This window comes from Rhinolophus sinicus, chromosome 15 (genome assembly GCF_057876585.1).
Source record: "Rhinolophus sinicus isolate RSI-liver-muscle chromosome 15, RSI-T2T, whole genome shotgun sequence".
NCBI classification, from domain to species: domain Eukaryota; kingdom Metazoa; phylum Chordata; class Mammalia; order Chiroptera; family Rhinolophidae; genus Rhinolophus; species Rhinolophus sinicus.
The window spans coordinates 77,119,280-77,141,831 of NC_142515.1; the positions used below are offsets into that span (position 1 = coordinate 77,119,280).

The 22,552-nt window shown below is 48.1% G+C and overlaps 1 protein-coding gene across 1 annotated transcript; it reads right to left on the bottom strand.

Annotated features, from left to right (window-relative positions):
* Window positions 1–5,756: 5,756 nt before the first annotated feature.
* NFILZ (NFIL3 like basic leucine zipper) lies at window positions 5,757–20,482 on the bottom strand. The gene is made up of 2 exons (XM_088792320.1): window positions 20,290–20,482; window positions 5,757–9,601 (listed from the first exon to the last, which is right to left on the bottom strand). The coding sequence occupies exon 2, from the start codon at window positions 9,593–9,595 to the stop codon at window positions 8,726–8,728; it is 870 nt and encodes a 289-aa protein (XP_088648446.1). The 5' UTR covers window positions 9,596–9,601; window positions 20,290–20,482; the 3' UTR covers window positions 5,757–8,725.
* Window positions 20,483–22,552: the final 2,070 nt, after the last annotated feature.

Consider the following 22,552-nt stretch of genomic DNA (forward strand, 5'->3'; position numbering starts at 1 on the left):
CTGGCAGGAACTATTCTTATCTCCATTTTACAGAAGGGAAACTGAGGCCCAGAGAGGCAATGGAAAGGGCTCAGAGGCAGGGGGGAGTCCTCTCCCCAGTATCTGAGAACCTGGGCTGGGAGGGGGTGGGTCCTAGCCTTTGCTCCCTTTGGGCCCCCCACCCAGGCCCCAAGACAGGAAGACAGTGGCCAGGACAGCCCAGCCAGGGGCAGAGGAGGGGCCAGGCCAAACCACAGACAGGATTTCTCAGAATTTACATGGGGGGAGGGGAGGTTGGGCTGACCCTGGGGCCTGTACAGCAGCAGGGAGAGAAGGGGTGATGGGGGACCCTGGCTCAGACCTTGGCCCTTACACCTTTGGGCTTATGAGAGGGGAATCCACTATGACAGAGGGTGGGGGCCCACATATGGGAGACTTGAAGGGACCCCCCCTACCCACTCAGGCTCTAGCACACATGTGCATGTGTATGCATCATGTCCCCACTCAGACCCCGAGCACACGTGTGTACATGCGTCGTTTCACACATGCACACAGGAGCGGGTGTCTGTGTGTGTGTGTGATCCTCACCCAAGTGGGCCCAGGCACTTAACCCCCGGTCAACCACAGCCCCTGAGGGCCATGTGTCCACGATGGGACCAGACAGAGGCCCATCTCCTCCCACAGCCCCTCTGCACTCTGCGCCCACTTCCCTGAGGTCTCTTCCTTTCCGTCTCTCACATGCCCGCCTGACCTCTGTGCACGACAGACTCACTGGCATTGTTTTAAATTGAGGTGAAAGTCACATCACATAAAATTAACACTTTGAAGTGAACAATTCAGTGGTGTTTAGTGCATTTACAAGGTTGTTCAACCACCATCTCTATCTAGTTCCAAAACATTTCACCCCAAAAGGAAACCCATTAAGCAGTCATCCCCCCGCTCCCCACAACCACCAACCCACTTTCTGTGTCTATGGATTTGTCTCTTCTGAATAATTCATAAAAGTGGGATCATACAACACGTGGTCTTTTGTGACTGGCTTCTTTCACTCACTCATGTTTTCCAGGTCATGGTTCAAATGTCACCTCCGAGGGACCTTCCATGACCTCCCCTGTCCCTGAATGCCCCAGGCGCCTGCTCATCAGCTCATGGCCCTCAGCAGCGTCTGACATGATCCTGACCTTCCATTTGTCCATCTCCTGCTCAAAGCACAAGCTCAGAGGGGCAAGGAATTGGTTTCATTCTCTCAGAAAGCTGTGAGTGGACTAATGAATGACGTATGATGAACCCACATGACACCCTCCTTCCTCTTCTCCCTCTACCCCATCATGTGGACCTTGGCTCTTTGTTGAACCTTGGATGAAATTCGACAATATTTGTCACACACATACTATGTAACAGGTCCTGTCCCAAACACCAGGCCTCCTGCAGTGGACAGAATGGACAGGCTCTCTGTCCCTGTCATGCCTTCATCCTTGAGGTGGAGTCAGACTGTCAAACCTGGTGACATACGAGTTAATTGCAGTCAAAAATTATAATGACGAGGATCAACAGTTCCTGTCCAACTAGTTTATTCATTTAATAGTTATTGAGCACCTACTATGTGTAGGGTCGACATAAATAACCAATTATTTCAGAGTGAATGTTTTGGGAAAGCCTTTCGTGAGGAAATAGCGTTTGAGCCAAGAACTGAAGGTGTAAAAGGTGAGTCATATAAAGGCTGAGGTTAAATTTGCACAGTGACAGATGATAGCTAGACTTAGTGGGGTGATCCCATTGTAAGGTATAAAAATGTCAAATCACTATGTTATACACCTGAAACTAATATAATATAATGTTGTATACCAACTAAACTTAAAAATAATAAAATAAGTAAAATATAGTAAAAAAATAATAATAAAGATGGAGGGGAAAGCATTGTAGCAGAGGGAACAGCAAATACAAAGGCCTGAGGCAGCAAAGGAATTCAAAGAAGAGAAAGTTGGCCGTGAAGCCAGTGCAGTGGTGAGGGGGACAGTGGCCCATTCACCACTGGCTGAACAATATTAGGCAAAGTGTATAAGCGCTCTGAGCCTCAGTCTCCTCATTGGTTACTGATGATAATAATAATGAAGCTTCTTGCAGTAAATGAATCAGAATCTAAGGCACAGGCACTGACCCAGACCAAGTGACCAGGAAATGAGCCAACTTGTCCTGGGTGACAGACAGTCAGATGTCACAATAATTGTAGGGCAGGTGTAATCCTCTATCGTCTTCTCACCCCTCTGGTCTCGCATGGCTGTCATCTTCACTGTCACTGGCTGGAGCCACCTTACCTCCAGCTTATCTTCAGTTCTTCTAGTTTATCTGAGCTACTCAACCTCGGCTATTTCTGGTCACTTTCTCACTGACCTGCCCCCACCTTGGCTAGTCCTTCACCTTTCCAGCAACACACACACACACACACACACACACACACACACACACACGCACCCCTGACAGCCCACCCTCCCACACGTGTCCAAAATGGTTATTTAGTGGAAGGCAGCTCTACAAATAAAAAAAAGAAACATCTGTATTTTCCTTCCATGATTCTGCCTCATGGAGCAGCTTTACCTGCTCCTCCCTTCATCTTTCAGAAAGAGTCAGAAACAAAGATGTGATGAGAGCTTCAGTGCAAAGTGCAGGGAGCATGTGGCTGCCTGTGGGGAGATGTGTTAGAGTGACACTGCTGTCAGTCACCCACTTTCTCAGATGATGGGCCAAATCTCCTCTGCCTGTGTGGTGGGTTTAATTTTTCACTCAGCCTCACACATCACAGGATGGAGTGGGTTTGGGGAAGGAACAGTTACAGCAGAAATATGAAACTCCCTGGCACCCGCTTCTTACTCAGAGAGGAACCAATAGGACCTGCATGACCTGCCCTCAACTCCTCCCTCTCTCCCCCTCACTTACTCTGCTCCAGCCACATGGACCTCCTCCATGTTTCTCCAGCTCACCAGGCAAAATCCTGCCTCAGCATCTTTGCATGCACTGTTCTCTCTGCCTTGGGAGTGCTCTTCCCCAGGACATGCATAGTTCCCCCAACTGTGCTCACGTGTTACCTTCTCAGCAAGACACTTTCTGACCTATTTCAATTCTTATAACCCACACACTGCTACCTCTCCCAAGCCCCCTACCTCTCTTTTCTCCATGACACTTATTACCATTGATCCTATTATACATTTTTCTTGTTTATTTTTTTATCTGTCTCTTCCACTAGGCTGCCAGCACCACAGAGGTAGGAACCACATCTCTTTTGTTCATTGCTCTTTCCCTAGTGCCTGATACATAGTATATCATTAATAAATATTTGCTAAGTGAGTATTAGAATAAATAAATGAATGAATAGTTATGGATGAGCCATAAATTTAGCCCTGAGCCTCCTGGTGGCCAAATCAAAAAGGGAAACAGGATTAGCTACATTCTCCATGAGGATATAACAATCCAGTTCCCAGGGAAAGGCCCTGTGCCAAGTCATTTATGTACTTCTTCTTATTTAATCTTCACAAGAAATTTCTGCAGGATGAGCACACTTGGAATCTCCACTTACTGATAAGCAATATGAGCAAGACCACCAGCCAGGATGGGATGCTGGGCTTGACCAACTTCCTATCCCATCTGCTAACCACTAAGCCGACTTTTCCCAAACTGGTCTGATTATAACAATTACCTGGGTGCTAGTGAAAAGTACAGATGCCAAGGCTGCCTCCTGGAAAGTCTGAACTCAGGAGGTCTGTAATTAAATAAGCACCTCTAGGTGATTCTTTTGTTCAAGAGAGTTTGAGAATGAAAGAAAGACAGAAAGAGGATGGGCTAAATATCTAAATGTGAAAAGTAAAACTTGAAAACATTTATAGGAACACTTAGGAGACTATCTTGAGGACCTTGAGACATGGAAGGATTCTTATACAAGACAAAAATGTACAAACCATAAAAGATTGATAAATTTGGCTACATCCAATTTTCCAACTTGTGTACAGGGATGGAATGAGTGCCTTGGTTCAGAGTGGTTCAAAACACACCAGAAATAAAATAAAAAGACAAGTCAGACAAGAAGTCTGTGATATTCATCCATGATAAAGGATGTATATCCAGAATATGTAAAGAGCTCTGAGAAATCAATAAGAGAAAAGGCAAATATCCCAACTGGACAGGAGATCATAGACAAGGAAACCCAAGTGGCCTACAGATTTTGGCAAAGATATTCAACAGAGATATGCAAGTTAAAATCATTTTATACACACCAGGTTGGCAAAACTCAAAGAGTCCATCAAAACCATGTGTTGGCAGAACACAAACTGCAAGGGAGTATAAATTGGTAGTACCATTCTACAGAACACTTCGGCAGTATCAAGTTTGAAGACAAGCATCCCAGGATCCACGATTCCACTCCAGAGCATACATCATCAGCAGACCACGGCCTACAGGCCAAATCTGGGAAATCAAGTTTTATTGGAACACAGCTCCACCCCCTTGTTATCATATTGTCTATGGCTACTTTCATGCTACAGCGACAGAGTCGAATAGATGCAATTGTGATCATCTGTCTCACAAAACCAAAAAAATTTACTCTCCGGCCCCTCATACAGGACACGTTTGCCAACCCTGCTCTGGATCGATGTTTCTCAAACTTTAAAGTGCATGTGGATCTTCTGGGGACCTTGTGAAAGTGCAGGTTGTCAATTGAAAAATGGGCAGAGGACTTGAAGAGACATTTCTCCAAAGAGGACATACAAATGGCAAATAAACATATGAAAAAATGCTCAACATCACTAATCATCAGAGAAATGCAAATCAAAACCACAATGAGATATCACCTCACCCCAGTCAGAATGGCTATCATCAACAAGACAAATAGTAACAAATGTTGGAGAGGCTGTGGAGAAAAAGGAACCCTCATACACTGTTGGTGGGAATGCAGACTGGTGCAGCCGTTATGGAAGGCAGTGTGGAGGTTCCTCAAAGAATTACGAATAGAATTGCCGTATGACCCAGCAATCCCTCTCCTGGGTATCTACCCAAAAAATCTGAAAACATTTAGAGATAAAGACACGTGTGCACCAATGTTCATTGCAGCTTTGTTTACGGTGGCCAAGACATGGAAACAACCAAAATGTCCTTCGATAGATGAATGGATAAAGAAGTTGTGGTACATATACACAATGGAATACTATTCGGCAGTGAGAAAAGATGATATAGGAACATTTGTGACAACATGGATGGATCTTGAGAGAGTAATGCTGAGCGAAACAAGTCAGACAGAAAAAGCAGAGAACCATGTGATTTCACTGATATGTGGTATATAAACCAAAAACAACAAAAGAACAAGACAAACAAATGAGAAACAGAAACTCATAGACACGGACAATAGTTTAGTGGTTGCCAGAGGGTAAGGGGGGTGGGGGGGGGAGGTGAGGGTAAGGGGGATCGAATATATGGTGATGGAAGAACTGACTCTGGGTGATGAACACACAATGGGATTTATAGATGATGTAATACAGAATTGTACACCTGAAATCTATGTAATTTTACTAACAATTGTCACCCCAATAAATTTAATTAAAAAAAAAAAAATCAAAAAAAAAAAAAAAAGAAAGTGCAGGTTGTGATTCAGCCATTTGTGGGGGGGCTGAGAGTCTTCATTTCTAACAAGCTCCCGGGTGATGATGACGCTGCTGGTCCTTGGACCACGATTTGACTCTCAAGAAGCCAGGCAACAAGGATTCAGCCAGGATGTGTCTGTGATTCCTTGTGGACAAGACAGAGAAATGTGGCTTCATCAGCATCTTCAACTCATCTTCTCTCTGCCCCTGGCAATCACCAACTAACTGGGCAGACTTTCATTCAATGTTTATTGCACACTCTACGTGGACCTGAAGCAGGAAGGGAATTCCACACATTCATAGCCAAAGAGATCTCACCAGCCTTCAAGGATGGGTGGAAGAGGAAAGGTAACATGTGGTTGCACAATGTCTTAAAATTCGGTCCCCAAGTCAGTCAATCATGAATGTGAGACATAACCTGAGGGGCCCATGTACACTGCAGGGTAGGTGATAACACTAGAGTTCTTACAGCCCCACCTCCCAGGCAGCCACATGGAAGGTTGACAGCTGCCCATTGGCTCTTGGAGGGCAGAGGCCACACGTGTGGTCCCAGAGGCCAACATAGGAGGAGGGAAATCAACATGTCTAGGGTGAATGTTCTAGATATTTGTGCAAGTTTCCTCTTGCAAACTCCTTAGTCTGAAGCACCTTTTCCTCTCATTCATTTCCTGATTGACACATAGTTAGAGCTCAAAAAATATTTGTTGAAAAAAAGCATATTTGATGAATGAAGAAATGATTCATATTTAGTTCCAGGGGCCATCATATACAAATAGCATTGAAAAAAAGAAAAGAGCCAGGCCGGGGCAAAGAGAAAGCATTTTGAAGAATGAGAGGATGTTTCCCCTGAAGAGAGCCCTACTCTGGGTCTGGGAACATGAGAGCTTTCTGAGAAGGAAAGGAAGAGAGGGCAGTCAACATTTGTTGAACACTTGCTGTGTATGAAGTGTGATGAATGCAATAAATGAAATTTAATCTTCTTAAACCCTCTGAGGTGGGTGTGGTGGTCTCTACTTTGGAAAGGAGGAACCAGCACCTCCAAGCAGAGCCAAGGATGCAGGAGGGGGTTCTGAGTGACCCCCAGTGGTAAGAACAGGATTAGGGTGGAAGTTTGCAACAAGTGGGTTTTGAGTCTAGCGAAGGAGTGGTGATAAAATTTTGGAGGAAGTGAGTTCTCCATCCCTAGATGTATTCAAATAGAGACAGGATGACCACTCATCAAGAGACTCTGGGTGGACCTCCTGATGTGGAAATTCTGATTTGCTTTAGGCAGATCTGTCTCTGGGTTTTTCCGACTGGTGCTGGAAGGTTATAGGGGCCCTGAGTCATGCACGCGTGGCCAGCTCTTGCTCCCTGGAGTCCACTGGGCATGAGTGAGCTGGACTCGGACACCTCAGACACCTCGGACACACTGGCTGGGTGGCATCAACGAGGGAAAGCACCAAGCCACCCACAACTCCCAGCAGCAGGATGTTCCCCAGCCGCTCCCACTTCCTCCTTCCCTCTCCCTTTAGGATTTTTTCATATCCCCTGGCCAAGGCCAGGGCAGCATTAAAGGCCTCTGTGCAGGATCAGCCATGGCTGTGTGGCATCTTTGTATCGGGAGTGGGCTCCTCTGCACTCCCAGTCTACCCCTCCTGACTGTGGGTGCTGGTTAGGGAGAGACAGACCGGAGCCACCTCCTCCAGGCAGCCCTCCTTCCTGCCTCCCCAGGACACTCTTAGGAGATGTGTCCTAAGCCCAAAGATGGTAGAGAAAGCAGGGCACTGGGAGACTACCACCCACCAATGTGTGCCCAGGGATAGCTGCTGAGCTGCCAGTGCAGATTCTCAGAGGGGCGGGTGCTGTCTGATCCCCACAAGGCTGATTGCTGCAGCTGTGACCAGCAGGACGGGACGCCTGAGTGGGTCCTTTGTTCTCTGACCCTGCTGGAGGGCTGAGCACGAGGGCTGAGCAGTGATGTATGGGGCTCCTTGCACTGCCCAGGAGAAGCAGGGCTCTTGGCCTGCACACTTTTGAGGCTGTGATAAACCCAGGGTAGCCAAGAACTAGCCCAGCCCCTGAGCCTGGTAGGTAGTGTGCCTGAGGCCTAATGACCTTGGGGAATCCGAGGAACCCCTGGCCGGAGGTACTCAGTACTCACTGACTGTATCAGCCCAGAGGAGCCACCACCAGCTCTCCCCGCAAGTGAAGTTGGGTCTTTTTATCCAGAATCTAATAAAAGCACTGAAACAATTTTTAAAAAAGAAGAAAGGCCTGAGTGAGTGATTAAAAAGTGGGGGGAGGGGACTTTGTTGAGCTCTGGGGCTCCAGGGTCCCTGGAGACAGGTGCATTTTCTTGTCCAGCTGGGGTGGAGAAGAAGCAGTGAGCAGCCAGGGAGAGAGAGAAAACTGACCCCCCACCCCAGATATCGCTGACCTGTTCCAGTGGCTCACAGTCCTGACCCACGACACAGAGGAAGCCATCTGGACTGGGTAAGTCTGATCCCCAAACTGGATGGGAAGCAAGACCCCCAAAAAGCGCCCCCTAAGAAATCAAGATTCAGACAACCTGAGACGTTACCGCTTCCTTCAGGATGGCCCTCAGAATGTCTGTCCCCAAAACCCACCACTCCCAGAATAACAACCCCAAAGCCAGGAGGGTGTCCTCACACTTGTCACTAAGCTGAGCACAGAGGGAGGGGTATAAAGACCATGAGCGGGTGGGTGAGGGGACATGTGAATTGTAAATAAATGAATGAGACAATGCATCAATGAATGAATGACAAACAAATGAGCACAAGAATGAGTGATTGAATGAATAAATGAATGGAAGAACAGACGGATGGATAGATGGATTGTAGACGGAAGAAGGGAAAGAAGGGAGGACAAGGAATTACCCAAAGCACTTATCTTAGGGAAGATGGGAGCCATGGTGTGATCCAAGAGGGAACCCCATGCCCTGCTCCTAGAGGCCTGGACACTGAGAAGGGGACTCCCCAGCCAGGGCACTGCCCCCCTGCTTCCCACAAGCCTTGCCAAATAATGGGAGCTGGGTCAAGGCCAAGCCACTCATCCCCCCAGACGAACTCACGCTCAGCCCCACCACCCCTTACAGGCCTAGCCCTGCCCAGGGAAAGCCCTCACAGGGGGCCCCCGCCACCCTCCCAACTTCCAGGTGCTCTGCCTGAGGCTCGGGACTTGATGCGCAGTTTGTGGGGCAGGGACGGCTGAGTGAGACCCTCAGGATAGTTCCCTCCGACAGGACAGGCCACCCTGGGAGGCAACCCCACGGGATCAGCAGTGGGTGTCAGCAACACAGCTGAGGACCAGGAGGCCGGGCATCCAGGGGGCACTGGCGACCACAGATCCCAGCAGGGCCTAAGCTCAGATCTGGGCCCCCCATGCCCACCCAGGAGGTGACAGGTGAAGAAGGTGGTTGGGAGTGCCGCCTGCAAGGCCATATCCATTCTCTTGGTGTTGGGGGGTGCAGGATCCTGGGAGTACCTGGGGTAAGTGGCCGGGCCAGCCCACCTGTGAGCCAACAGGCAGCTCTGGAATCCTGGAACCCCAGCATCCAGAGCACATGGCCTCAAGACGCAGCCATGGGAGCCCGGCAGAGATGGGAGTGGCTCAGCCCCGGCTCGGGGGTCTCCAGTCCAGGGGTTCATCCATAGCAGAGCCTGCAGGGGCAAAGTCCCGGCACCACCAGCGGCGGGCAGGAGGCCAAAGTGATGCTTGAGCTCCTGCAGCTCAGCCCTGAGCTGAGCGTTCTCCTCGAGCAGCGCGGCCAGCCTGCCCTCGAGGGCTGCGTCATTGAGACGCCGCTTCTCCCGGGATCTCTTGGCGGCTTCGTTGTTCTTCCTCCGCTTCTCCCAGTAAACCGTGTCCTTCTTCTCTTCTGGCAGGAACTCCCGCTGCCGACGCAAGGCCGGGCCCCTGCCCCGCGTTCCCCGCGGGATCTTTCCGTGACACTGAGGTGCATCTGGCAGGTCCAAGAGACCCACGTCCATGGCTGCCTGGGGAACAGGAAAGAGGTCTTGGACTGGCAGCAGAAGGCTGACCCTCCCTCTAACTTATCCCCCACCATCCCCAGTGGGGGAAGGGTGCCGTTAGAGTGGGAATTGGGCTGGACACCAGAGTGGAGGCAGCAAGAGGGGTTTAGATGAGAGAATGGGGGCTCATGGGATGGTTTCACGCCTGATGGAGACATAGGTGAGGCTGCCAGAGAGAGGCCACTTGGCCGGGGAAGGTGACCACAGTCATCATGAAGAGCTGGTTGGGCACCGTATCCAGGAGGATGCAGGCTCCTTCCTGGGTGTTCTTACCACTGAGGAGATCAGCGTACAAACCAAGGACTCAGTTCAATCTGAGCTCCAGGGTAAGATTCTTGGCGGCCCAGAGAGGGATAGAGGAAGCCTGAACCTAGAAAGAGAGAATGTGTGTGCATGGAGTTCAACTGAGCCAAGCTAGGGTCAGGAAATATCCACAGCTCATGAACTGTGCCCAAACTGTACACCAAGATCTCCGTCTGTGGCCAGAGTTTTACGCCTGCCCATGCACCCATTTACCCACACATCCATAAAGTCATCTATTCACCCATCCACTCACTCAACTGTCCATTTGCCCATCTCTCTACCAACCTCCCCAACTAAATCACCATCCAATCATTTATCCATTCATCCACACTTCCACCATCTTATTTACCATCCATCCATTTCCTCATTCAAACATCCATCCATTCCCCACCAGATTGTACAATCATCTATCCGTCTACCACCCACACCCTCATCCATCCATCTAACTCTCCATTCATTCACTGACAGATTCGCTTTGTTAAAAAAAATATTGTACCCACAGGTAACAAAAAGAAGTCTAATTGGATGTCATGAAAATTTTTAAATTTTATAAGACACTATCCACAGAGTAAAAAGGTAACTGATAAGGGATTAATGTCCAGAATGTAGAAAACTCCTAAAACTCAACAACAACAACCACTGAACAAACAACCTGATCCAAAACTGGACATAGGACTTGAATAGATATTTCTCCAAAGAAGAAACACAAATGGCCAGTAAGCACATGGAAAGATGTTCAGCATAACTAGTCTTTAGGGAAATGAAAATCAAAACTACATGAGATACCACCTGACACCCATTCGGATGGCTACTATAAAAAAAAAAAAAGGCACACAGAAAACAAGTGTTGGTCAGGATGTGGAGAAATTAGAACCCTGTGAACTACTGGTGGGAATGTAAAATGGTGCATCCATCTGGAAAACAGTATCGCAGTTCCTCAAAATATTAAAAATACAATTCTCATATGACCCAGCAATTCCACTTCTGAGGATATACCCAAAAGAACTGAAAGCAGGGTTTCGAAGAAATATTTGTACACCTATGTTCATAGCAGCATTATTCACAGTAGTCAAGACATAAAAGCAACCCATGTCCATGGAAGACTGAATGGAGAAGCAAAATGTGGTCCATCTGGACAAGGGAATATTACTCAGCCTTAAAAAGAAGGATATTCTGACACCTGCTAAAACATGGATGACACTTGAGGACATTATGCTCAGTGAAATAAGCCAGACACAGAAGGACAAATACTGTGTGATTCCCCTTATTGATGTACTTGGAGTAGTCAAAATCATAAAGACAGAATGGTGGGTGCCAGAGGCTGAAGGGAGAGGAAAATGGGAAGTTATTGTTTAGTGGGGACAGAGTTCCAGTTTTACCAAATGAAAAGAGTTATGGGGATAGATAATCGTGATGGCTGCACAACACTGTGAATGTATTTAATACCACCGAACTGTACACTTAAAGTGGTTATGATAGTAAATGTTATGTTATGTGTATTTTAACATAATAAAAATATTTGAATAATGATATTGTACATTTCCTAAGTTCCAGGCATCTTTCCATCCATATATTTATTAATTGGTCCCACTCATCCAAACCTCTACTTTTCCATTCTATCATTCATTCAACAATATCCCTCCTATGTGTCAGTCATCCTTCCACAAATCCATTCATTCATCTACATATTCCTCCATGGGTCCAGAAAAGCAACCCATGAGAACATCCTATGTGCCAACTGTTTAAGAACCAGAATTTAGGCACAGGGGCAAAAAAAGAATCAAGTCATTAGATTCCCAGCTCCTAGGGTGGAGCCGAGAAAGGGTGCCAGGGTCCCAGGGGCACCCCAAGGATGGGGACCACCTCCTTTCTCCCAGCCCAGTTTCCCTCATTGGTTTTCCTAAAAATTCTAACCCAAAGGTCTGGGCTCTACCAATCCCCTGTGTTTTCTGTACACAGGATGTCATCATCTTCTGTGATTCTGATGCAAAACAGGTGACTAGAAAATCAGAGCAAGGTGTGGGGGTTCTGCCTGAGAGGTCGGAGTAGGCTCCCGGAAAGAGAGGACATGGAAGGCTGGCATCTTCGTTCCAAAAAGCCACGACTAATCTCCATGACGGCAGGTATGTGGGGGGTTTTATCTACCGTTGCAGCCTTGGCACCCAGCATTGTGCTACAGATTATAGGTGGTAAATAATTATTTATTGAATGAGTGAATGAATCAATGAATCAATGAATCAATCAATCAATCAACTGATGAACTGATGAATGAAAACAGAACCTTTTTCACCGACAGAGAATGTTTGGCCCTCCTGCTGAACTTCCAAACCCAAACTACGAAACCCACCACATCCCCTGTTTGCTCTGGCCAACAGGAAACTCAGCACTCAAGTAGCTTTCTTGAATTGGGAGTGCAGCTTTGCTTCTCCAACGTTAGTGTTTGAATTTCATCTTTTATTCTGTGCCAACAGTTCTTGGCCTTAGTGTCTGTGGCCGCATAAGATAATTCAGGTCAGATATGCCTTTCGGACTGGGGCAGATTTACCGCATTACCTCTGGTGACTGTCATTTATTTACTGGTTAACAGTTCTTACCTGACAGTTCTGCCCCCCAGGGAAATTCTCTCTTCAGATGCTGTGGTTATCGCATAGACTAATGGCGTTCTCCCCTCATTAACATGGGTTATCCCATGTGGTCTTCCTGCCTCATTATTTAGCAATCTTCTGATCAATGTATTTCATTCACCAAGAGTAGCATCTATTGCGGGCCATGGGGGCCAGCTCCCTTTGTTGTTTAATATGCTTCATAGTCACTCATCTCCATTAATACCTGTGCTATCTATTGGCTTATCCTTATGGCATCTATTGTGGTTGTCTTGACAAACCGAATAGATTTGATAAACTATCTTTATTTTGCAGTTTCTATTTGGTCAGTATTATCAATGATAAGAATACTAAAACTGAGATACCAGGAGCACAGTCTGCCTAGACCTCATAAGGTGTGTTTGCCATTTCCATTGGTAACAATGGCCATCAGCCTGTGCTGGGGTTTGGTGAACCACACACGCATTATATCTATGTGTGTCTCTTTATTCTCAGTGGACTTCTGTTTTATGTACCTTTCATATATTTTAAATTGAAGTTGGTTGGGTTTGAAGAGATGACAAGCTATTTATGAGGTGTGACAATTCAGTCTGCGAACTCGTCCTAGAAAAAGTGCCACACACCTCATTGCTGAATATCACTATGGCCACCTTCCAAGTACTCGCCTTCGGAAGCTGTGCACAGATGCCAGTGCCTAGTCCACGCTTCAAAGCAATTTTGCAATTCTTTTTCTGGAATGGCCATCAGAGCTGTCATTGTATTACCTACCCTTGATGTCCTGAATGTCATCAAATGTCTTCCTTTCAACAGTTCCTTTATCTTTGGGTAAAGGAAGAATCATTGGGGGCCAGATCCGGTGAGTAGGGAGGATCTTCCAACACAGTTATGTGTTTACTAATATGCACCAGCTCACAAGGCACTGTCTGGGAGGCTAAAACCTCCCTCACAGATAGTGCCCTGTGAGCTGGTGCATTGTCGTGATGAAAGAGCCATAAATTGTTGGCGAAAAGTTTAGTTCATCTAACTTTTTCACGCAGCCTTTTCAGCACTTCCAAATAGTAAACTTGGTTAACTGTTCATCCAGTTGGTACAAATTCATGATGAATAATCCCTCTGATATCAAAAAAGTTGCAACAAGTTCGCGAACTTAATTGACCTCACACAGTTGCTATTTAATATTTGCATCCCTGATGTGTCTGATGAACAGGTGTCAGAAGCAGAAACTGTTAAAAAAAATTAGCCTTCTAAAAATAGGCCAAATTCCAAATAAAGATTAAGCACATCGGGCCTGCCTGGTGGCTCAGGTGGTTGGAGTGCCCTGCTACTAATGGTGAGGTTGCTGGTTCGATTCCCACATGGGCCGGTGAGCTGCGCCCTCTACAGCTAAGATTGTGAACAACAGCTCTCCCTCATGAGCTGTTGGTCACAATTGGTGGCCAGCATGAGCGGCCAGCAGCCAGCGAGAGCTACTGTGGGCTGCTATGTGCTGCCATGAGTGACCAGTGGCGAGTGTGAGTGGCCGGAAGCCATTGTGAGCCAGCGAGAGCTGCCGTGAGCTGCTGTGAGCGGCCCACAGCCAACCGGCAACGGACTCCCTCAGCGGGGGGGAGTGCAAGGCTCATAATACCAGCATAGGCCAAGGCGCTGTGTCCTACACAACTAGACTGAGAAACAACGGCTTGAACTGGAGGGGTGGGGATATGGGAGGCAGAAGAAGGGGAGAAAAAAAAAAGGTTAAGCACATGATGGAATATTGATGCTGAAATGCCTATGGTAACATTTTCTGTCAAATGAGATAATCTATACAAAAAAGTGCCCAGGACAGTACCTAGCTTTAAAAATCACACAGAAATTGTTTTGTATAACTCTGTTTTGTTTGGCAAAAAGCTTAAGTCTTGGTGTTGCACTGCTTGATATATCAATGATGTCTCTCCCACTTTTCCATTTTTTTCTGTGTCCCACCCCTTCTCTAATGATTTATGGGGATCTTGTAATGAAAGTTACCAATTAAAAATAAAAAAGCATTCTCTTAAAAATATATGTATAATTCATGCCATTTTTGAAAGAGCAGAGAAGCATGAACAGTCAAGTAACAACACTCCTAGGAACTCTGACCATTATCCTAAGTCCGCGTTTCCCAAAGTATATTCTTAGGAACTCCAGTGCCAAAAGTGGTCTACCCAAAAAAAAGGTACAAATACATTTAAGAAACATTCCATACCTTATTCTTATATAAAAATCACAAAGATACGAGAATCATAGAAAGCTCTGATAAGTCCTGTAAAAAATGCTTAACTTTCTTAGAGCTTCTCAAGCTTTTCTCTCATGAAATATCTACTTCACAAAACACCTTGGGGTTCATATTTATTCATTCATTCCTTTATACGGTGCTGTGCCAGGTCCTAAGGTGGTTACGGGGACAACAGAGGAAAACCAAACAGCCTCCCTGCCTTCACAACGCCCCAAGTCTCGTGGAAAAGGTCAGAGTGAGATGATAATGAAGAAGAACATAGGCCCAGAGAGGGTCCATTACCTGCCTAAGTCACACAGTAAGTCAGAGGCAGGACTAGCACTTGAATCCAATCTGTCTAATGTGGGGGTCTCTTCTGCCACCCACACCCTGCGACCTGCTCACAGTTCTGAAGGGCTGCTGTGTCTGGCAGTCTTGGCTGGGCTTGGAAAAAGAAAAAGCCTTCTGCAGCAGCAAGAAGTCCTGGTCAGGGGAGGGAATCCAGCGCCAAAGCCTGGGACACCACCCCCCTGAATTCCTGATCATTGGGGGTCGGGGATGCAGCACCCAGGCCCAAGAGCCCTTCTGAGTCCCAACAGGCTTCTGGGGCCTCCTCCCACCCACCTCCCCCCCCCCCCCCCGCTGGTACTTGCAGCCACAGACAGCCCCACACTGGCCCACGTCGTAGGGGCTGGAAAAGCATCTGCAGTTTCTGGACCCTGGACCCCAGGAGCCAGGTGGGGAGCCCTGGCTTTGCACCCATCTGCTGCTCACATTCGGGCTTTGTTCCCAGCAACGAGCCCAACGAACACAACCTTGCACAGGACCAAGTTCACTGACCCCTTTCAGACACCTGAGGCCACCACGCCCTCTGTGAGGAGTGTATTGCCCAGGTACAGAAAAGGAATCGAGGCTCAGGAGGTTAAGTGGCTGCCCAGGGATACTCGGTGATTCCCAAAGTAAAGCCCCCTTTCCTTCCCATCCTTCCCTCCCAACGTGAGTGCCCCCACCAACTCTGACGACAGCTGCAACCAACAGCACTGGCATCCTGCTTGCCTGGCCCACCCCACAACTTCCCCCTCCACATTTGCACCCACTCCTCTCCTCCTCCCCACAGCCCTGGCATCTCTTATCCCACTGGCCCCCACCAGCTTCCATCCTTGTCCCCCCACGTCCTCCATTGGGCCAGAAGAGTCTTTTTAAAACTCTCCTGATCCTCAGCTTAAAAGCTCTGGGTTGCGTTTATGAAAATGTGAGCATTCCTTAAAACAAGGCTCACATGTGCCTCAATTCACCCCCATTTCCACCCCAAGGTCAGAGAATAAACAAAGGAGGAAGACACTGTGTGAATATTTTTGGAATTAATAAATGCATGAATATATTTGGAATAAACCAATGCATGCATGAATATTTTTTTGGAATGAATCAATGAATGAATGAATTTTTTTGGAATGAACCGATGAATTCATAAATATTTTTGGAATGAAGCAATGAATAGATGAGTATTTGAATTAATTAAAGAATGAATGAAATGTGAGTGAATGAACAAATGAAGTAATGCTCAAGGGGCAAGGGCCGTGAGAGTGGGGTACAGGAAGCATGAAGGGTCTTCTCTCCCCCCTAAAGGGCTGGCCTGGGTCTTCCACCACCCAGACCACTCATCTGAGCCCCAGCCAAGTCTAGCCCCCAGACCAGCTCTCACTCAGGGACCCTTGTCCTAGTGTCTTGCCATGTCCCGGGGGCCCTCAGACAGGTCCTGCCCACTATTCCAACTTCCAGGATGCTGACCAGAGCCCCGGAGTTGATGTGCACCAGCATGGAGGTCAAAGGCACATGCCAGGGCCCTGGGGCAGCATCCAGATGCACCACCCTGGCTCTGGGAGAGATAACAGGGGCGGCAGGTAAGCCCAGAGATGACTGAACCAGGGGCCAGCTGGGCTGGAAAGGGAAGGGGACACAGCAGGGTTCTTTAAGTCCAACTCAAACCCAGCAGATGCCTGAGGAAGAAGGCCAAGTGCGACTGATGGTCAGATGAAGGAGGGACAGTCTCAGTCTCCCTGCCTGGGTCCCTCCTCTCTGTGGCTTGGCCTGAGCTCCCCCTAACCACCACCCCCCACACCTCCACAGGAACCCAGAGAGAGATGGGGCAGTAGGTAGCTCAGCCGCCTGAGTTTATTTAGAGAAAACACAGCAAAGGCTGGGCCGGGTCTTCCTGTGGTCACAGAGGAAGCGGCAATGGGGGGGGGGGTGATGAGACAGGGGACACTCCTTGTGAAATAGCAAGCCTGGCAAGAGGAAACAGGAAAAGGGTCTCCCTCAGAGATGGCCCAGGCCAGCTCAGCCCCATCAGTCTCTGCAGCCTCCCTGACTGGTGGCAATCAAAGCTCCGTTTGGTTCCCTTGAATGATGGGGAGCTCATTCACTCTAAAGTCACCCCTGTGAGGCTGGCTGAGCTGTCAAGGTCAGGAAAGTTTTCCTGGGATGGAGAGAAATTCCACCTTCACTGGACCTTTACGTATTGGGATTAGTTCTCTCTTTGTGTCCATGAAAAATCTCTTTCCTCTGGCCCCTAAAACACTGTGGGGATTTGAAGGATAAATGCTCACATTCCCTCATTGCTACTCTAGTCTGCTTTCCTCCAAGGAGCACCTACTATGTGCCAAGCACAGGCAATGTCTCACTGCACTCACCACAGAGGCCCAGAGAGGTCAGGTAACCTGCCTGAGTCAGCACAGTCAGATTGCAGGCACAACAGACTGCAGAGCCCACACCTTTTCTAACAAACCAGGTTAAACCTTCCACTTTTGCCACTTCTTCCACTGAGGACACAGTTTTGTGCTCGTTTAGCACCTCTGAAGGGTAGAGCTCGGTGTCCACAGAGGAAAAATTGGGTCCAGAAGCCACACTGTTAACGTGAGGCAGGGCTGAGATGAGCACCCAAGCCACCCGCCAGGATGATGCAATGGGTGGGCAGAGTTAAGAGCTTAACCCTGCTTTAAGTGGGTTCAAATTCTCCTTCCTAGCTGAGTGTGCTTGGGCAAGTCAGGGGACCTCTATGAGCTTCCAATGCCTCATCTGTAAGACGAGGGTAACAGTAGTACCTACTTCATTGGTTATGTAAAGAATAAATGAGATCCTGTGTGTTAAGAGTTGATACATAATAATAGTAAATGATACACATTGCTACTTTTCGTGTGGTGGTGGTGTTAGAATCCTCTCCCACTGGACATCTGTTGCCAGACCCCTGTGGGTACCTGTTGAGAATATCTGGGGTAGCCCTCAGAGATCACCAAACACAACTGTATCAGTTTACAGATAATGAAATTGGACTTCTTTTCAAGATGGCAGACCAAGTACACATTGAAAACTCCCCTTTCCTCCCAGTTAAAAATTGCAAGAAAATGTTAACTTGAACCAGAAAACAAGGCAGAGGTGTCCAATGGCAAGGGGGCCCCACCAATGGAAATACAGTGCCCCTTCATACATGAGGTCAAAAGCACACACTCTCAGAAGAGAGTCACCTAGGGAGAAATATCCTAAAGAGATGAAAAAAAAAAATCACCACCATTTCATGAAGCTCCCACACATTCCCCAACTGGAAGAATTTACATCAGAGGAGATAGAGAATATCATGCAATCTTAGCATCTATTACAATGAATAGGTTAAGTGACTCAAAAAGATAAGGGATGGAATAATAGCCATAAAACAAGAACAGGAGGTTATGAAACAAAAACAGGTAGATATAAAAAAGAACCAGTTAGAACTAAGATCCGAAAAAATATAGTTGCTACAAAACTCAAGAGATAGGTTAACTGGAAGGGGAAATCAAGACCCAGATGTAGGAAGGGAATTACCAGGGTCACATGGGATTTTAGTGGCAGAGATGGACCCAGAACCTGAAGCCCAGGATTTAGAAGATCAGAACTGAGGTCTAACTCAGGAGATGAGCCTGGGAGCCATTTGTGGCTCTCCAAGAGTGTTCCATGGTTTCCCCTTCTCTCTTTCCTGTCTTTCTTTTCTTTCCTTGTGTTATAAGTTTGCTGCTGAGCTGGACTTCATAGATCTTCCCTACTGAGGAACAGGGCTTCCATCCCCTGACTGGCCAGGGTGGGACAATGGGTATGGAGAAATGGCCAACCCTCTCCTCCTAGATGAGAATTTAATTAAACAGAATCTTAATGTTTAATTAATGGAAAGCAGTTGACTGAGTGAAACAAAGAGAGATAACCAATATTGGCAATGGAATGCTGGGTGGGTGACTTAATAATGTCTCTGAGCCTGATTCCTCATCTGTGAAGTGGGTTGAAGGGTCCCCATTACGTGCAGAAGTTTTGAGAATTAAATAGTAAGTTGTGTGTATAAGACATCCGGCATGTGCGAGTAGTCTCACATGGAACATTTTCATAGGTCGCAGCAACCCCTTCTTTGAGCCCAAAGACACCCCAGATGAGGACAATGCTACAGCCACCAACAAAGGAGAGAGAAATTTTAAACATTGAAAGGACAAAAGAAAAGTGAGAAAAAAAGCTGAATCAAAGGAGAGAGGGTAGGCCGCTTCACAAATTCCCCACTCACATTGTCAGAGGGCAGCCCACAAACTTTCCTTTCACTCTATGATAAGAGGGCAGCTAGAAATGACCACAAACTCTCCAGTGGGTGTACAACTTCTAAAAAAATACTTGAACTTTTTTACGGCTGAAATTGGCAATGATTTAAAAAATGATAAGACCCAATGCTAACAAGGATGTGGTGAGATGGGTACAGTGTACCTGGAAGGTGGAGCTGTAATTGCTTCCTGGCAAAGAAATTAGGTAACACGAAACAAAATTGGACTCAGACCCTGTATGAGGAATGAAGATGTCACTTCCCTCCACCTGAATCAGTTTCAGGCATCTCTCTTTTCTGCCCTCTGCAGCCCCCATATCCCTCATCAAACACACCATTCCAGCCAGTTAAAAGCTTTTTTGTTTGTTGGAAAGATGTTTTTTCACTTCCATATGCTGTTCCTTCTTCCTGAAGCAACTTCCTCTTCCCTCACCTCTTCCCTGGCCAAAGCTTACTCATTCTTCAGGACTTAGCATAGATGTAACCTCCTACAGGAAGCCTACCAGATTGACCCCTCTCAGCTAGGCCAGTCCTCTTGTGAGCTCCCAGAGCTGCATGGGTTTTCACCAATACCACAGTGATCACTCTGGGTCTGCATCTCCCATGCCCACAGAGCTCCAGAACAGTCACTCGATAAATATATGAGGACTGAAATATTTGGAGAAGGGGGTCCTCTGTGTGGTCCCAGAAGGTTGAGCCAGGACCACAGAGAAGAGGATGCAGGTGAAGTTTGGGGTCAGCATCTGAAAGAATTTCCTAAGAATTCCAGCTCACTAACCCAACAGAGGCTTCCTTGAGAGGTAATGAACTGCCCATCCCCAGAGCTGTGCGAGCAAGAGATAGGAAACTGCTTCCCTTAGTCCGTCTCGCTGACTTCCCCATGCCTCCCCTTCCTGACTCAGGTACCTACCTCCCCATGCTGTTCCACGTGGCTCTCCTCTAAGAAGGCTGCCCAGGGAGGACATGGACCCTCAGGAGCTATCTCTACAGTTCTGGGCAGCCCAGCTCCTTCCTCAGAAGCACTGATGAGTCCCAAGGGGCTCCACTCTCATGGGATTCAGGGCCCTGGCACTCTTACTCTGAGCCAACTGCTGCCTCTTAAAAGCCCCAGTGAAACTGACTTCTAAAACTGAGAACCCTCTGCCGGAAATTAGATTTGAAGGGGAAAATGCAAGGCATTCTGGGGCTGCGGTGGCCCTCCCCCTTGCTTGGTCCCCTCCCAGAGTCCATGGAGAGGCTGGAAGCCATTGGTAACTCTGTGACCAGCTAGCATCCCCAGACCAGGAACAGGCTGATAAGCAGGAAGGGTGGGGACAGGACAGGGTGTTTGGAGTCAGCAATCCCTGCTGTGCCATGGACACACTGTGTGACCTTAGACAAGTGCCTGCTCTGAGTCTCAGTCTTTTCGACTATCAAATGGGTACAAGGTTGGTGCTATGGTTGGTAAGGCACATGCTTAGTCCCAACACATAGTAAGTGATCTGTTTGAACTCCAGGAGCTTCAGGGAGCCCCCCGGGGCTCCCACAGTCTGATCCAATGGCAGGACTGTGTGAGTGTCAGCTCCATGGAAATCCACCTCTTAAAAAGCACATGGAACAAAACTCATCTTGGGACCTTAAGCCCTAGGGCCCTGGTCAGACAGGTGCCTCCAGCTCTACCTCCCCCTTTTTCCAGCCCAAACAGGAAAAAAAAAAAGCTAAATAAGAGGAGCTTCAGATCTTTGGTGTCTGGGGCAGACTTGGGTCCAGCTCCCTGGCAGGAGCTCAAGGCCTCCTATGCATCCTGGAGGTGGTGTCACCAGGATGGGGTGAGGACACTTGGCCCCCGTTACCTACCCTACAAACCTAAGGGAAGGAATCTCAGACGTTTCCCGTGTCCAGACAAGGCCAGGACTCTACCAGCCCCCGCTCCCATTCAGGCCCCAGCCAAGAGGGTCTCTCTTCTAGGCACCTGAGTCCCCCAAAATTCCCTGCAGGTGGCTGGACCCCATCCATACCCACTGGACCCTACACACACATCTCATTAGAACTATACGCAGCCTCATGGCTGTGCCTCGTCTCACTCTGCTCCAGCCACACAAGGCTCCTCGCTGTTCCCCCAAAACACCAGGCACAGTCCTGCCTCAGGACCTTTGCATGGGCTGTTCCCTCTGCTGGGAATGCTGTTCCCATATACTCACAAGGCCCCTCCCTTACCTCCTTCAGGTCTCACCTCCTCAGCAAGGCCGTCCTTGACCCCTAGGCTGAATCGTCACCCACACCCACACCCCTCTATTCATTTTCTCTCCTTTTCCTGCTGTGTGTTTCTTCGGGGCACTTATCACTACTTTCTAATTATTGACTGATTTGCTTAGTGTCTGTCTCTGTCACTAGAATGCCAGGCACAGACAGCGCCCCTCTGTATATCCAGTGCCTAGAACAGCACCTGGCACAGAGTAGGTGCTTAATACCTATTTGTTGAGTGAATGAAAGAATGTGAACAATGTTGTTTAATTCTCACAACTTCCCTGAGAGGCAGGTTCTCCACGTATTGCCACAGAGACTCAGTGGGACAGTGTCCGGCCCAGGGTCACACAGCTGGTCTGGGTGGGTTTGAAGCCTGGGCAGCTGGACCCCAGGGCACACTCTCTCGAGCCCTGAGATGTGGCCAGAGGTGTGGCACGTCCTAATGGCACCCTGAGGCCAGGACACAGCTCCTGGCTCAGGACTCAGTGCCCATGGAGCCCCAGGGCCTCAGTTCCCCCCCTGCCCCAGTGAAATGGGCCCAGGAGTGGGCTGAGAGAAGCAGCTTCTGGCCCTGGGAGCCCTGCGCCCCAGCCCAGGGGTGGCTGTCCTTCCCCATGTCCAAAATTGCACTCAAAGCTGGGACACCCCACTTTCCCAGCCCCCACCCCAAACCTGGAATGTGCCATGGTTCTTGGAGATGTCAATGGGGCAGGACTGAACCCTGTGACTTCTCTGGTTCCCAAAATACACACTGCGTCATCAGAACCCTTTCTGGGTACCTGGCTCTGCCTGTGCTAAGCACTTTACAGACACTATCTGCTGGAGAGATCTTTTCACCACCAATTATGCCACTTTCCACTTAAAACCCTCACCAGACCAAGACCACATTCCTGCCCCACCCACAGGGCCCCACGTGGTCTTTATGGAGCTGGTCCCCTCCATGCTCC

Excerpts from the sequence above, each read along its gene's own strand:
- NFILZ (XM_088792320.1), bottom strand. The coding sequence starts at position 9,595 with ATGGACGTGGGTCTCTTGGACCTGCCAGATGCACCTCAGTGTCACGGA.